At 50.7% G+C, this 15,721-nt stretch overlaps 1 protein-coding gene across 2 annotated transcripts; it reads right to left on the bottom strand.

The window, feature by feature from the left end:
• Positions 1 to 2,154: 2,154 nt before the first annotated feature.
• Positions 2,155 to 15,721, bottom strand: LOC133371351 (sestrin-3-like). 2 transcript variants are annotated; one of them, XM_061598687.1, is made up of 9 exons: positions 15,491 to 15,716; positions 11,404 to 11,610; positions 10,427 to 10,609; positions 8,434 to 8,664; positions 8,178 to 8,283; positions 7,630 to 7,748; positions 6,807 to 6,997; positions 5,699 to 5,843; positions 2,155 to 3,760 (listed from the first exon to the last, which is right to left on the bottom strand). In XM_061598687.1, exons 1-9 carry the CDS (start codon positions 15,548 to 15,550, stop codon positions 3,671 to 3,673), a joined length of 1,332 nt encoding a protein of 443 aa, XP_061454671.1. In that variant the 5' UTR covers positions 15,551 to 15,716; the 3' UTR covers positions 2,155 to 3,670. The 2 variants fall into 2 exon arrangements, with proteins under 2 accessions (XP_061454671.1, XP_061454670.1); XM_061598686.1 differs by lacking the exon at positions 2,155 to 3,760 and adding an exon at positions 5,019 to 5,201 and having other exon boundaries at positions 15,491 to 15,721.

Below are 15,721 nucleotides of genomic sequence, written 5' to 3'. Positions count from 1 at the left end.
CTGCCCCCAAAAGTGCAACAAAATTTTACACATAAATGAATTGCAGAATTGTGCCATAAAAGTCACAATGAGTCTTAGTGTGTATTTGTCAGTTTGCAAGAGTGACAGCAGTTGCAGCATGTGTATATTATCTTTCCTCACCCCACCCCCCTTGAAAACAGGGGTGTGGATGGAGATCTCTGCTGCTGAATCAACATTTTCAGCAAAAAACCATTCATACACACACACAACCCTTTTTCTCCCTGCTTAAGGGAATGCAGTTCAACACATTTTGCTTTCAGAACCCCATTTTGTTAAAGATCATCAGAAACCTCCCGTGACCTTGCTCTACCTGCAAGGCAGCTTTCTGATCTCAACACTCAGCAGTGTTTATTATCTGCACCCTAGCAAATAGGGCACAGCAATGTACCCTCTTGCATCGCTGTTCCATTAAGTGTGCAGGCCTTCTCTGTTAAGAGCTTAGTTGTCACAGATGAATAGCAAGCCCGTGGAGGGAGTAATGCCTCTGGGGAAAAGGCCAGCTGATCACTCCCAAGAATTTGGGACATAAGGCTTGGGCTGGCCACAAGCCCCTGTACAGATTGTTGGCTTGGGAAACTTCCAGAAACAGAGCTTGTGTTCAACCAGGGTTTGAATCCCCGCATAGCCATGAAGCTCACTGGGCGACCTTGGGCCAGTCACTGCCTCTCAGCCTCAGAGGAAGGTAATGGTAAACCCCCTCTGAATACTGCTTACCATGAAAACCCTATTCATAGGGTCGCCATAAGTCGGAATCAACTTGAAGGCAGTCCATTTCCATTTTCAGCTAAATGTCTATTGTGTTTAATACACAGTGTAAGGATATAGGGGGGTAGCTGCCCCCCTCCCAGCATGAATCATAAGCCCCCAATTCCCAGCTTTCATTTTTAAATAGTTTCTAGCATCCGTAGAACATGAGATATAAGGGGAAAGGTACAGAAACCATTCTGCTCATTTTTGGTGAGAAACTTTCTTGCTCTCCACCTGCTGCCACCCATGAAAGAGGTCCTGTTTCCCAAAATGTTGTAGTGTCCTCCTTATCCCCCTCTTCTGATGTGTCTGTGGTGGCATTATCCCCTCTGGCAGCAATTTTACCCACCCCCAGTCAGGTATAAACAACTAGCAGGAGCAGGAGGGTGTGAAGCTTGTTCGCTACCCTTAACACATTCAAAAGAATTAAACTTCCTATCCTGACAAATCACTTCTACATTCAGTTCACTGAACACACATTAAAAGTGATCAAAGATATTACAAACTGGGCAAGAAAAATATTTATTACTAATAACAAGAGCACTTTCCTTCAAACAACTCCTTCGCACTTTGCCAGGGGGCTTCCATCCAGCTCTCAATCAGGCTGAAACCCAGCTCAGATCCATACATTTGAAGCACATGGCTTCCCCAAAGAATCCTGGGAACTGTAGTTTATTAAGGGTGCTGGGAATTGGTAGCTTTGTGAGAGGGAAACCAGTTCTCAGGATTCTCGGAGGGGGGAGGAACCATCACTGTTAAAAGTGTTATAAATATGCTTTAAATTTATGCTGTGGATGTGACCTACCTAACAGTTTAACAGCATCACATATGCTGTATGGTTCCCAAACATTTTCCTTCATGGACTGCTTGAAAATTGCTGACAATCTTGGTGGACCACTTAATGAGTGTGTATAGGTTTTTTTTGCATGCTATAGCAATTATAAAGTGCTGTGCTAGATGCTGTATGATTTTAACTGTTTTATTGCTGCTTTTATTGGATAACAATTTGAATTCAGTGGAATTCAAATCATAAGTCTTCATCACAGACATGCTGCGGACCACCTGAATGTAATTCACATACCACAGTTGATCCACAAATCATAGCTTGGGAACCTCTGGTTTAGACCAAACTTCATATCCTCTCTTTAAATTCGGTGTTTCCAGAATGGAGTCCTAACACTGTGAAGGGATTCCGGGGCAAAGTTTTGCTGAGCCTTTTTGCAAATCAAAGAATCCCCAGCTGCAGAGGAACCAGAAGCAGAACTTCCATAGCCTCTGGGTCAGCATCTCCCAGTGTTCAGTGCCTCTCCCATGTGCTGCAGTCAGACACATCTGCATCTCTCACACTCTCTCTCTCTCCTCGAAGAAAAACAAGTGAGACTCAGCTCCGTGTCAAACAATTATATTTATAGCAAAAATAGGCTTTTACTTTCTTCCCCACACAATGTTCTGTTCCCCTCCCCCCAAAAAACATTTACACAGTAAACAGGTCAGCTGCCGCTGTATGTGCTGATCCAGCTCCCCACCACCCTGGTGTCCTCTGCTCTTAATGACCCCCCCTCCCCCAGCATCTCTCCACCACAACCCCCTGCCCTGCCCATAGTTTCGCAGAAGATGCAGGCTGTGTACGGTGGCCCAAGCATGCACAACTGCCCCAAAGAAGGGTCACCATTGCCATGTGCCAGCAAGGAGAGTGGTCTGCTGGGTATGCAGAGTGGCAGCCACCCCCACCCCACCCAGTGATGGTGAAGTCCTAGCAACAGCATGTTTAGTTTACAGAAAGACCCACCCAAAACCAGCTCCTGGCATCGGACTCTGTTCCCTGGAAGAAAAAAAGGGCATACCTACTGGAAGAACCCACCTTTGGTGGTGACTGGAAGTGCAAGGAATGCAAGGTGGAGACCCCAGGAGTCCACAGCTCACTATAGCTCAAACTAGAAGGTGCTGGGGGGCATAGTCATCTTGCTACGCAGTCATGAAATCAGACGTCAGTAAGGGGAAGCATAAAACGACAGCTGGACGGATGGCCAGACAAGTTGCAAAGCTTGCAGGGATCATGAGTTTGCATATAGAAAGAGGGCAGAGGTAGGAACAAAAATTTGACTGCTGAAAACAACTCTGAGGAGAGGAATAGGGTGGAACTCTCTCGCTAGTAGAAATGCTGTAGGGCACTCTTCCCCCACCTGATGCCCTTCCGATGTTGTTGGACTTCAAATCCCATCAGCCCCAGCAAGCATGGCCAATGGTCAGGAATGACGGGAGCAACATTTGGAGGGCACCAGGTTCCAGAAGACTTCTGTAGACCTTTCCCCAACCAGTAGCAAGCAAGCATGTTCTTCCTTACTAAAGTCCAGAGACTTATCTCTTCCAGAAGTTTAGCTAATAAAACCTCCAATCACCACAACCAAGAGAACATCCAAGACCTTTCCCAAGGTGAGGAGGTCAAGAAGTTGGCACAATTATGGCACAAGGCAAGGCAAGGCAAGGCTCTTCTAATACTGTGACGGATGCTGAACTCAAGGAGAGCTGCTACAACCTGACCAACAACAAATTGCAGTAATGCCCCCCCACCACCCCATTACACACAAACATCTAACCACCTTCGTGGCTCGCCACGCCCGCCGCAGACACACCTGCCCGCAGGAGGGGGCGGGAACAGCTCCTAGTGCTGTTGGCTGCAAAGGCCCTACACGCAGCCAGCTACCTGGTCCAATACAGTCTTCTCCCAGATCCGCGGTTCAGCAACTGCAGAATACGACAGAGGATCGGCGGGAGGGTGGGGCGCATCTCTGTCTTTCACGTCTCAAGGGGGGGGGAGAAGGGGAAAGCTGTCAAGTAAATGTGGTGGACTGAAATGGCATGGTGGATGAGTCCGAGTCCCAAGAGGGTCCCCTGCAGCCCTCTAGGAGACCATGTAGTGAGTGATGGCCCGGAGGGCGTACAGCAACTCCGCCTGCAGCCGGGCTTCTAGGATGAGAAGGTTCACGTGGACCTAAACAAGAGTGCAAGAGGGAGGGGAAGAAGTTTGACCTTATCAAGGGCACCACTGCCATCACCACAACCACACGTGCCTGCCGACCAATAGGAGGCAGAAACAGGGCTGAGAGAGCATGAAAGCCAAAGGCGAAACTCCATGGTGCACCAAACTGCCAATTATGGCTCCATTCTACCTCCACTGTCAGAGGAAGTATATCTCCGAATACCAGTTGCTGGGAATCACAACTGGGGAGAGTGCTGTGGCACTCAGGTCCTGCCTGCGGGCTTCTCTCCCAAGCATCTGGCTGGCCACTGTGAGAACAGGATGCTGGACTAGATGGGCCCCCTTTGGCCTGGTCCAGCAGCCAGGCTCTTCTTATGTTCACCCATCCTACCTCTAGAACTGCCCCTTGCACCCTAACTGTGACTGGACAGGAACATAAGCAGATGCCCGACAGCAAGTCAGAGCATCAGTCCAACTAGCCTACTGCTGTCAACTCTGACAGGCAGCAGCAGACCTTCCAGGCCTCAGGCAGAGATGTTCTCCAGATTTGCTACCTGATCTCTGGTGATGTAGGCAGATTGAACCCGGGCATGCAAAGAATGTGCTTTACCCACTAAGCTATGGAAAGCAGCATAAGCTCAGTGGCTGAACACATCAACTTTAATCATGTGCTGGGAATCAAAATTGGCCAAGCTTATTAAAATAATTGCACCCATTGTTTGTAACCGCTTGTTTACTATGCTGTGCCGTATTTGCATTGTAGTAAATTGTTCGCTTAAGGAGGGCGGGGGGGGGAAGAGAAGAGAAACAATGCAGCCTTTTCCTAAGCATCTTCAATCTTACAGCCCTGATATAAAGTAAGATACTGGCATTCAGCGCATAAAATGATTCATGGGCATCCAATTCCCCCAGGATCTTAAAAATAAACAGGGCCAGCCTACTTCTTTGAAAAGGCAGCAGATACGATTAATGTCTTTGCCAAGCAAGGTGGTTAAGATCCTCAGGTTGCAAAGCAGGTGGCTGATTTTACAGGCGAAGGGAAATGCAGCAGGCAGCAGAAAGACAATGGGTACACAAGCAAAGCATGTTTAACTTAAAAATAAGGTACGGTCTGTACGGTGGTGGAGCTTCTGCCTTTGGCATGTGGACACTCCATGTCCAATTCTCTGCTTAGGCTAGCACTGTGCTGAAATCTCTCCTCCAATTTCTGAAAAGTTTCCTTGCCCTGCAAAAAGAAGCCTCTGTTTTTCTGCCTCGCACTTTGTGGGGTTTTGAGCTCACCTTATCACTGCACGGTGGCTGGGGATGCTGTGCACGTTTTCCTTTCCAGCAATAGTTTCTGCAGCCTCCCTGGCTGCCCGCTTGTCCTGATCTGAAAAAAGCCCCATGGAAGCAGTCCTCCTGGGCTATAACTGAAGTGGGAGCATGCAGGGAGGCTGCAGGATTCAGAATGCTGGAAAGAAGATTTGTAGAATGAACGAAGAGAACTCAACAGACACACCCTCAGGCACCTCAAAAGCAAGACTTTTTTCTCCCTTTGGATAATGAGAAAAAAATATACTGTAATTAAAAAAATAATTGATGGAAAAGCGCTTGGAAAAAACACGGAGCAAAGAGAATAGTTTAGGCAGGACAACTTTCTAGCTGTGACTCGTACGTTTTTAGTGTTTGTGGTCATTCTGGCTTCACTGCAACTCCTGTGATGCCACAGAAGAGCACTGCACACACCAGCTAAGCAAAAGCTGTCCCTACGATGTTGCATTGGTAAAGCAACCATCTCAGCTCCACCCTCAGCAATTTACCTAGCCGGAGATGAGGTTCTTGCTACTGCTGTATTACATGCAAAGCTGGCACAGCCTGGGCCTCATCAAGGAGCACAGGCGTGCCCTTCTGTCCCTCTGCCCAAGACACTCACACACCCCTCCACCCCAAAGCACTACTGCCTCTAACCTTTTCACTGTGCTTGAACTGCTTCCAGAAGCGCTCAAACATCTCCGGATTCATCTTCTCTGGGGAACAGGTCACAGTTTTTATGTAGAGCTTGAGTATCCGCTCCAGAAGGTGGTTCACTTCTGCGTAGTCGTAATCGTCATACCTGGAAAGGAAGGAACAGTAGGTTGGAGCTGGCACTTAAATAAGAGTCCCTCGTCCTAAAAAAATGAAAGAAACACACACACACACGCCAGCTACAAGGTAGGTTGTAAGATGCTCCGGCAGGCCAGGAATCCTGCCTGTCTCTTGGCTCAAGTTTAGGAACCATAAGCAAAACATTTGCCCAAGCCCAGAAGAATGATGCCATCTCAAGCCACCTTTCTCTGCAAGGCTCTCCCCTCCTAGCACGCACACACGCACACACACCACACACACCACACACACCACACACACCACACACACCCACACCACACCCACCCACACCACACCCACCCACACCACACCCACCCACACCACACCCACCCACACCACACCCACCCACACCACACCCACCCACACCACACCCACCCACACCCACCCAGAAGCATAAAAGACAAGCTCTAAATGCCGCCCTGAGCTCCTGCCGGGAGGAAAACTAAAAAGCCCCAAATGCTGCAAACTATCCTCCTGTGTTTTGTGATTGGAACATACCCTACTTTTTAAAAAAAGGGGGGGTCACATCCATTGGTCTGATCACATTTGCACCTGGCCCCAATTCATGACCTGCATACCACCCCCCATCCCCCGTGACCTCAGGCTGCAAAGTTCCCCACTCCTGCCTTCATGGGTGCAGTACAGACTGGTATGGGGCAGGAAGAGCAGGGGGGAGAGAGGACAGTTGCTCATGCTAGGCCGTAGAGCTGAGAAGAAATTAGGAATTTGCCCAAGGCCAATATTAGTTAGACGAGTCTCTCTTCCCGCTTTTTCTTTTTTGCTGCTTCCTGCAGCACGCAATCTGGCTCGCTTTCTTAAGCCGTCTTGACGCTCCCTCAGCGTATGAGTGCAGCACTCCCGAATTGCACGGGCTGAACCGGTGAACCACAGCTTGAACCCCCACAGAGCACAGAGAAGATGGAGCAGAGGGTACCTGATGCCGAACATGGAGTGGATGTAGTTCCAAATGCCACGCTTGAACGTGGCGTGTTCGCAGCCCTGCCGCTTAGCCATCGCACAGCTCTGGAGTCCGTCAACCTTCCGGAATTTCTCATCTAGCAGATGCCCAATATCAGAGTACAGTCTGTTCACCAGTGAGAAGCCATGGTCCTCCCAAGAGTAATCCTGCCAAAAAGGAGGGGGCAGGAGAAAGGGGTAGATTAGGAAAGAGAGAGGCAGGGTGACACCAGCAGCCCCCAATGTAGTGGGGAGGCCAAGAAAGCAAGGAGGGAGGCCTAACCAGGTTCTGCCCCCTTCTTTTCCCCTCCATCATGCAAGAGGGTTTCAGGCGATCACCACGGTTCTGCCACTTCAATGCAGCAATTTTGTAACGTTTGTAAGATTGTTTTAAATGTACAATTTTGTTTTCACTGCATTCGTGATTTTTTGCCAACCCTGTAAACCCTCTTAGAGGCTTCGTTTGAAGTGTGAAGCGGTATACAAATAAAATAAGTAATTTTCTAGATATATACATCAATTATGTTGCATTTTGATCATCTGTCTTGATGCTTTCTACCTGATTTGCTTTCGACTGTATGCATTTTGTTTTGAGATTTATTACTGCTTAAAATATAGAACCATCATCATTATTATGAGCAGCATCTTTGGATGTAGAATTTGCCTTGTATTTTTTAATAGTATTTTGATGAGATACAATAATATACAATCATAATTTTGATGAGATACTAGCCGCTTAGAGATTTTCTGTTGAAATGTAAAGCAGTATACAAGTTAAATAAAATAAAATAAGCATGCACCTGCACACGGAATATCTGTGGTTGGTCCTCATCACGCTGAACGAAGTCAAGGTATCCGAAGCTTGGGTCCTGAATGTAGCAGGAAAGGTCTGCTGTGCCAGAGATTTCACCATCAAAACCTTGAAGACAAACACAGACTGAAGAGGGAAACAGCGTTACGGAGGGGGGAAAATGTGCACATGCAAGTACTGCCTTCACTGCCTGGATAGGGAAATGCCTCCACCCAGAATGCTCTGCTGCAGTCCTTTTGCGTTATCCAAGTGGAGGCTGGTCCAATAGGGGCAAAGGAGGCACTGCCCCACCAGCCCTGCCTTCCCTCAGTCAGCCATCACCTGCCTTGCCTTCTTATTCTTCTTCCTCCTTACTCTCACTGTTGCCTTTGTAGAACTCAGCAGGGAGCAGGAACAGAAAACTAGAATTAGTTGACTCCGCCTGCTGTTGGCTCTGGCTCCGCCTCCTGTTGGCCTCCCTGCCTTACACCCCACCAGTCCCAATGAGCAGCAGCCACCACGGCATCCGACAGCGCCAATGCCCTTTTTGGGTGTTACCTTCATCCCTGTCAGGGGGCCTCATCTCCTCCCGTGCTTCGTTCTCCACCTGCAGCCTGTGAATGCGCTCTCGTAGGGACTCCAGCTCCACGCAGGAATCCAAGGACTGTAGGCCGGAGGAAGAAGACACCAAAGACTGCCGTTTGCTCATGGGCCAGGAAGACAAATGCCACATCTTCGAGCACACCCTTCCCATTGCCCCCACAGCACGCCCCCTCCTCCCCTTTCACCGGTCCCCAAAGCCACACATACGCACCCGCTTGCGGTTGAGATGAAGCAGCTCCTGGCAGCAGCCGTTGCTGATGTCACAGAAGCACAGGCTCCCTGGGAGGGTCAGCTTCAGCAAGCCTCGCCCCTCCGGGCAGACGTCCTGTTCGCAGCCACAGCCAAAAGCAAAGCTGGCTAGCGCGTGGTAGTGGGCCAGAAGCACAACAGCATGGACCAGCTCTGCCAGGGACCAACTCTGCCCACTGATCTTCAGCAGCTTCTGAGAGACATGCACAAGAAGAAGAAGAAGAAAAAGAACAACTAGCTCCGAGTTCTGCCACAGGCCTCTGCTCTCGGCTGTACAGAGCCATCTGCAATCAGAATGCTTCATTTGCTCTATTCCCCCGGAAGGATTCCAAATGCTCGTTTTAAGCTGGGCGTCACACCCACTTGCTAGTATTTTAATTGTGGATGTTTACTTTACTGTTTTGATGCGTATGTGAATTGTGTGTGTTTGTATAGTAAACTGCTTAGAAGTCTATTTGGCAATTAAGTGGTATATAAATTAAATAATAACAGTGGTAAAAAGTACTGCCAACAGGAAAATTTGAGCCAAATCGGGGGGGGGGGAAGGTTCATGAGAAGGGGCTTTGTCTGCACTAAGTAAAATCCTCCCACCCCCCAACTACTTGCAACCCAATAGATCACCCTGCTCAGATTATTGAACATTTAGCAAATAAAGGGGGGGGGAAGACATACACCCCCTACACTTTTCCAAGAGTTGTCCCTGCTATGCAACAGTGAGGCGTGTCAAGATAAAAGGCGGCTTGTGCCCCACAGCTAGGGGGCCAAGAAACGGCATATCCATGGGGCGGAATAGGTGGCTTTTAAAAAACCCAAGCCTATTAAAAAAGAAACAGTGCAAGGGTGGGGAACATCAGTGACCTTCCAGATGTTGGATTCCAACTCCCATCTCTGCTCTAAGTCTCAGTATTGCATGCAAGAGGTTTTGTTTTGCACCTCTGTGGGTGCAAGATTTTCAGCCCCTTTAACAATATTTTTGGGTGGGGCAGGAGGAAAGCAGGTCTGAGCATAAAGGCCTTTGTTGCATTCACAATCCAGGCAAACTTCAGGGGATGAATGGGGGTCCCTGTGATGTTCCTGCTTGTAGGGTAAATATGGTAAGTGCTGTTTATATAGAAGACATATGGTAAGTGGAGTGAAAGAGGAGGGGGGAGTACATGAGCAGTAGAATGCTGGATGATTGGCTGAGCGTTTGAGTGGCTGGGAGTATAAATGGAAGAATGAGAGTTGAATCGAGGTGGATGTTAGTAGGGTGGAGAAGAAGGTGTTTGGTGGTGGATGTTAGTAGGGTGGAGAAGAAGGTGTTTGAGGGTGGAGGTCAGGAGTGTGGAGAAAGAGGGAGTTGGAGTTCTGATTAATAATAAGTCAAGTACAAAACAGGAATAGATGAAACCATACGCTTGTGAAACATTCTAAAACTAATCTTGTTATTTCTGATATTTAATAAATACTTATTTGGTTTACCAAAGGCCTGGTCCTTGGCTGGGGGATATACATACCAGAAGGGAGGGCAAGGTAATTACCAAGGCTGAACAGAAACAGTATCTAATGGTGGCAGCGGTGAAGGGAGGATTAATAACAATTCAAGTATCCAGAGCAACCCAGAGTTGTATGCGTTATCTATAAAGATACAAGGGGGTTGGGAACAGCATAAGCACGCAGTCACAAAAGTAACCAGCTAGAGAGAGACTCAGGCAAAGTCTCTGGGAGTATCGGTTATAGGACGTGACTGGTGGTGCTGCCTAGCAGGGGGATCTAGTGAGATCTGTGCTAGAGCGGAATGAGAAACCATATAAAAGACGGTCCGAACTGGTGGTATCCCTGGTGGTGCCTAGTGAAACACAGTAGCCACAAGCAGGTGGGAACCTGACAGGGAGAACCAGGGAAGGACGTCACAGTCCCCTGCTATCACCATTCTCTGCTAGATTCTCTCTGTCCAGCGTGGCCCACAGCGTTACCTCAATGTGCTCCTTGCCAATGAGCCACGGGCGGTGTGCCAGGATCTTATTAATCTCACTGAGTTTGCGGAGCTTTGAGGGGATGTAATCCAGGCCTCTCAGCCACAGGGGGTCACCATCCACCCTCAAGAACTGCAGCACGTGTAGATTCACCAAGTAGCGACACCGGTGCCGAGCTGCTGCCTGCAAAAGACAAATCAGGCCCGCTATACCCTTGATCAATGAGGACAGGCGCCTTGACTAAGCCACTTTTGCTTAGCGCATTCCCATCGTGCCTTTTGCATAGGGGACCCACTCTTGGGGTGATGGGGGAGGAAGACAACTGGCATGCATATCCAGTTGTGTAGCAGCTGTGAGATACTCCATTACCCCACAACTGCTATAGAAGTGGGTAGCAGAGGATGGTCCATTAGGACAGATGGGGCACTACCCCGCCAACTTCAGTCTGCTCTCAGCCATCCCCCACACCTGCCTGCCTTCTTTCTTACAACCAGCCTAGAGCGTGGCACTGGCTGCCAGCTTCCTCCTCCCCCTCCTCCTCAGTATTGCACTTGGAGGAAGATGGGCTCTGGCTCCACCTGGTGTTGGCCTCCTGTCTTACACCCATAACAGTCCCAATGGACAATGCCACCACCGGGCCTGGGCAACTATAAGAGCAGCTCCTAAACAACAACAAATTGGTGAGCAGAAAAAGGGAAGTGGAAGGGCTGACTGAGCTCAGCAGCTGCAGCAAGCAAGGCAAAATACACTGCTAGCTCCAGGCTTCCTTGCTAACTGTTTATCTGGCGGCTGAACAGTCTTTGGTTACTCCAGAGGTTTAGGACTACAGCTCCCATCAGCCCCAGTCAGCACATCCGTTGTGATCCAAAACATCTAGAGAGCTGGGCTACACCTTCAGAAAAGTGTGGGATAAGCTCTTGCTGCAAGCCCTTTGAGATCAAAAGGTGCCATTTTGCCAACCGGCTCCCAGCACTCACCATGATGGCAATGTAGTGGCGGCAGTCAAAGGGTAGCGGCCCGTCCATATGCAGCAGGTGATGTTGCATCCGGAGGAAGCTGTCCAGGTACTGCGGGTGATAGCCCATCTGCTGGGCGATGGCTTCAAGGCGCCCCCTGCTGGCCAAGGCTTTCACAAAAAGCAACTGTGGAGTTCGTTCTTTGTCACCGGAGCTCATCTTTGCCACCTTGGGGGGGGGGGGGGAGGGAGAGAAAATGTATGTGCTTGCATGTGCCCAAGAGCTCTTCTGGCGACGGGGGGGGGGGCAGGGCAGAGAGAAGGTGGTATTTAAGCAGTGCTAAAAAAGTAAAGTCAGCAAGGCTCAGCTAGAAAGTGAAACAGCAAGCTCATGGGACTCAACGTTTCTTGAGCACAGAAATTGTTTTATTATCGATTAAACTTGTAGGAACGTAAGGAAGCAGCCTTATACTAGAGTCAGACCAGTGGCTTGTCTAGCTCAGTATTGCCTACACCATGAGCACACTAGGGCCACAATCCCTTCTGAGCAATCTTCTGAGGGCTACATGCCAGGGGTGGATGAGGCCAGAATGGAAGAACAGCTAAGTCTGAAGTGCAGGACATATCAATTTATTAAAACACACAGATCAGGAGAAGGAACCCACAACAGAGGGAAAAGAGCGCATCAAGTTATCAAAAGGTCAAACAACCCACCAGCAGCCTAAACGTCAGCCATTCCCACTGGCCTGAGAAACCAGCTGCATCTTAATCTAACGCCTAAAAGCAGGTAGGACAGGGAACAATCGTATCTCTATGGGGAGAGTTCTCCCACTGAAGGTGCCACAACAGAAAAGGTCCTGTTCCAGGAAGTTGACGACATCAGCAGAAATTTGGAATGGGAAGCCCACCTTTCTTTCTCCTCTTCTTAAGGAAAGCTAAGGTTCTTTGGATGCCTGCTTCCAACAAGCTACTCAAGACAGACATGTGCTACCAGCAGTACTGACGTGCAGGGAGTGGGCCTTCCCAGAAGTCCTTGTATCTCAAAGCCTAGGTTCACATGCTCTTAGATGTTCTACCTGCCCCCTAAAGACTTTAGCCAGTCCTTTCAAGCCAGGGGACCAGGAAAGGCAAGTGGGATCAGGCACCCATCACACAGCTCTAGAAATCTGGTCTCCAAGAGAAGACTCCAGGGCCACCAGCCACCAGTCTCCAGCAGTGAAGGCTATTTCATTAGGAAACAACCTTAATCTGCCTTCAAACAGCTCCCACCTGCTTTCTTATAAGTAGTCCTGGGGATGACCTTGGCTGGCAATTTCCTCCTCTTTAGTCTCAAAGTTGCCCTTGCAAAACTCAAAGGACGACTTCAAAACTTCAAAGTTACTTCAGTCCACCTGTCATTGGCCCTGTCAGCCATTGGCTCTGGCCCTACCTGGTGTTGGCCTACTTGCCTTCCGCCCTACCAGTCCCAAATGGGAACCAACCACCAGCGTTAACGCTGGTGGTAATGAAAGCCTACTTATCCCCCCCACACACACACTCAGTAACAACTTAATTTAAGCAGCAACAGCTGATATCAAAACACTCGGCCTGCAAGCAACTGTGAGTGGGTGTGTACGGGGATCAAGGCTGAGGGCAACATCAAGGCCAGCCTTATTCAGCTCGTTGAAGATCCCGGCAGCTTCTTCAAGGCCATTCCATCAGTTTACCCTGGAACTTGCCATGAACAGAGTGAGTGGAGGAGGAGGAGGAGGAGGAGGAGGAGGAGGAGGAGGAGGAGAGGGCAGTGGAAAATCACTCAACTCCACAGGCGGTGTTCTCCACTCCTTCAGCCTCTACGGAGTCTTAAAAAAGCATTCCTGAGCACTAAAATAATTTTAAAAAGCAACTTTGGAAAATGATGCGCTGGTGGGGTCAGCAGAAGTGCCAAAGCCCAGTCTCAGGAACTTCAGAGACTCCACCTGATCCCCTGACCGTCCCCCCTCCCCGTCCACCATCACCCCGCCACCATCAGGAGACCTCTCCTGGGATCCCGGCTCTGCAGCGACCCCTGCTGTGCCAAAACAAGAAAACAGCCATGCCAGAGTCCTCTATGAGGGAAAGCCACAGGGCCTTTGGCAGATCCCCTTTCCAGGCACTCGCCCACCTCCACCCGACTGCAGATGTGGCCCCGTTGACGAGAATGTAAGAACCACCTCTTGGGTCAGGCCAGTCACCCATCTGGTCCAGCAGCCTGTTCTCACAGTGGACAGCAACCAGATGCCCCAATGGGAAGCCCACCGCAGTTCCAAAACACCTTAAAGAGAACGCAGGAGAGGAGAGTCTTCCCACCCCCCACGCACCCCTCTTCCAGGGGTTCATATTCCTGATGAATAAAGCCCTTCTCCTGGCAGGCTATTAATCCTGGAGATGACATGCCTCTCTAGATCCCTTCCAAGGGCAATGGAACACATCCACCCCACTCTCGTTTTGGGGAATGATGGAATTTTTTGGAACAAGGTGCAAATTAATGTCAAGGTGAACAACAAAACAAAACTGCCGGAGTGTGTTTTGGAAACCAGCTGGGTTTTTCAGGGTATTGTGCTACGTGGTGTGCATTTTCTTCATCTCCATCTAGCTTCTGGTCACTGCAAAACAGGCAGATGCCAAAAGGGGTGCTCACTGGGGAGGTGGGGAGCAGGGAGAGCGCAGCTAGTCCAGCTAGGCATGCTCATCTGGGCATGAAATGTGGGAGGGGGGCACAGAGAGCTCAGGACAAAGACATTTCCCACCCACCCCCAGCCAGGGAGAATCGCACTGGTATTTAAAAAATGGGGTGCATAACAGGGCAGAGGAGGGATCTATCTCCAAGCAAAATGACATCCCACTAGAAGCAGAGGCTGGACCCCCCCCAAAAGGGGAGTGAGCGGTGGTCTCTGCAGAAAGGGGAGAACCCTAAGTTTTAAAGCAAAGAAATAGAAATAAAAACCCTTCCCAAACCCAACATTTTTGGGAAGCCCAGAGGAACACGCCCCTTCTTCCCAGCTTTAGCAGACGCTGGACCAGTAACGCCTCCCGGCCCGGTGGCGGTCCATTGTCTCGCTACCGGCGCGCCTCTCCCCCTCCCCTCCCTCCCCTCCCCACAATCCGACCCACCCCCGCCGCAGAGAGCGAGCCGCAGCGCCCCCTAGCCGCGCCACGGCCAAAGCGCAAGAGGAAAAAGAGAAAAACAAATTTGATTGGCATGGCCGGGAGGCGGAGGAGGAGAGAGCAGCGGCGGCGGCAGCATCCCGCATCCCTGCCTCTGTTGCCCCGGACAGGACAAAGAGAACGGCAGTGCCGGGCGAGCGCGCATAGGCAGCGCTCCGGCGGCGGACCGGCCAACCGGCCGTTCCTGCAGGATGGGGAGGTGCATGCACCCCGTCTGCCGTTCCTCTCTTCTCCCCCCCGCAGTTTCCTGAGCGGCCCCGATCCCCAGAGCCAGGGAGCCTACTCCGCCCCCAGCTCTGGCTTGCCAGCGCTTACGGCGCTCAGAAATGCCAAGCAAGTGGGGGAGGGGCGCTCTGGAAACGCGGGGGTCAGGACACCCGCCCCCCAAAGAGAAAAGTCCCCCACGGTTCACCAGGGGGTTGGGGGGCCGCGTTTCGGCTGCAACTGCCAGCGTTTGCAAGCGCTGGCTTTTCTGGGGGGGCGGGGGTGCAGGGAGAGAAGAGCTTGAAGTCCCTTGCAGAAGCGGGGAAGAGGAGGGGCGTGTGCACCCCGATCCGACGGGCTCGTTTTACTTGGAAGGAAACGCCAACGGGGCTTAGAAGCTCTTCTTACTGGGGAGCAAGGGAGGTTGCAGCCTCCTCGGAGTCGGCGGACACAAAAACACCCTTCACGACCCCCCTGGAGGTGCTGCCGGTATCCCAGCCAGAGGTGCTTTGATGGAGGTGGTGGAATTTTTTTTCGGGGCGGGTTTTGTTTTTGTTTTTTTGCTGAATTTGCTGCAGCATTTAAGCTCTGCAAGTGGAAAATGAACCAGGCATGGGAGTTGTAGTTTTTCAGGGGGGCGCCTGCACCTCTTTCCCTGGGGGGCCTCTTTAAGCCTTGAAAAGCGGGGCGCTGCCGGTTTGGAGGGGGTTCCCCCTTACCTGCAGCCTCTGGCACTGTTTTCCGCGGGGATGCTCCGTGCTCGGGGGGCAGAGGATCATTTTCACCGGCCTGCCGGGTCTTCTTCCTTCACGACATATAGTGCACCGGCCACCGGACTCCGAGCCGCGACCAACCGGCGAAGCTCACAAGCCCGGACAGCGCAGCCGGACTCAAGCTGCGAGGGGGCGTGGCCGCCTCCCAACGCCGTCCAACACTGCAAAGGGGGCGGG

This window comes from Rhineura floridana, chromosome 16, assembly GCF_030035675.1.
Source record: "Rhineura floridana isolate rRhiFlo1 chromosome 16, rRhiFlo1.hap2, whole genome shotgun sequence".
Taxonomy (NCBI): domain Eukaryota; kingdom Metazoa; phylum Chordata; class Lepidosauria; order Squamata; family Rhineuridae; genus Rhineura; species Rhineura floridana.
This window is presented reverse-complemented; position numbering and strand designations above follow the sequence as displayed.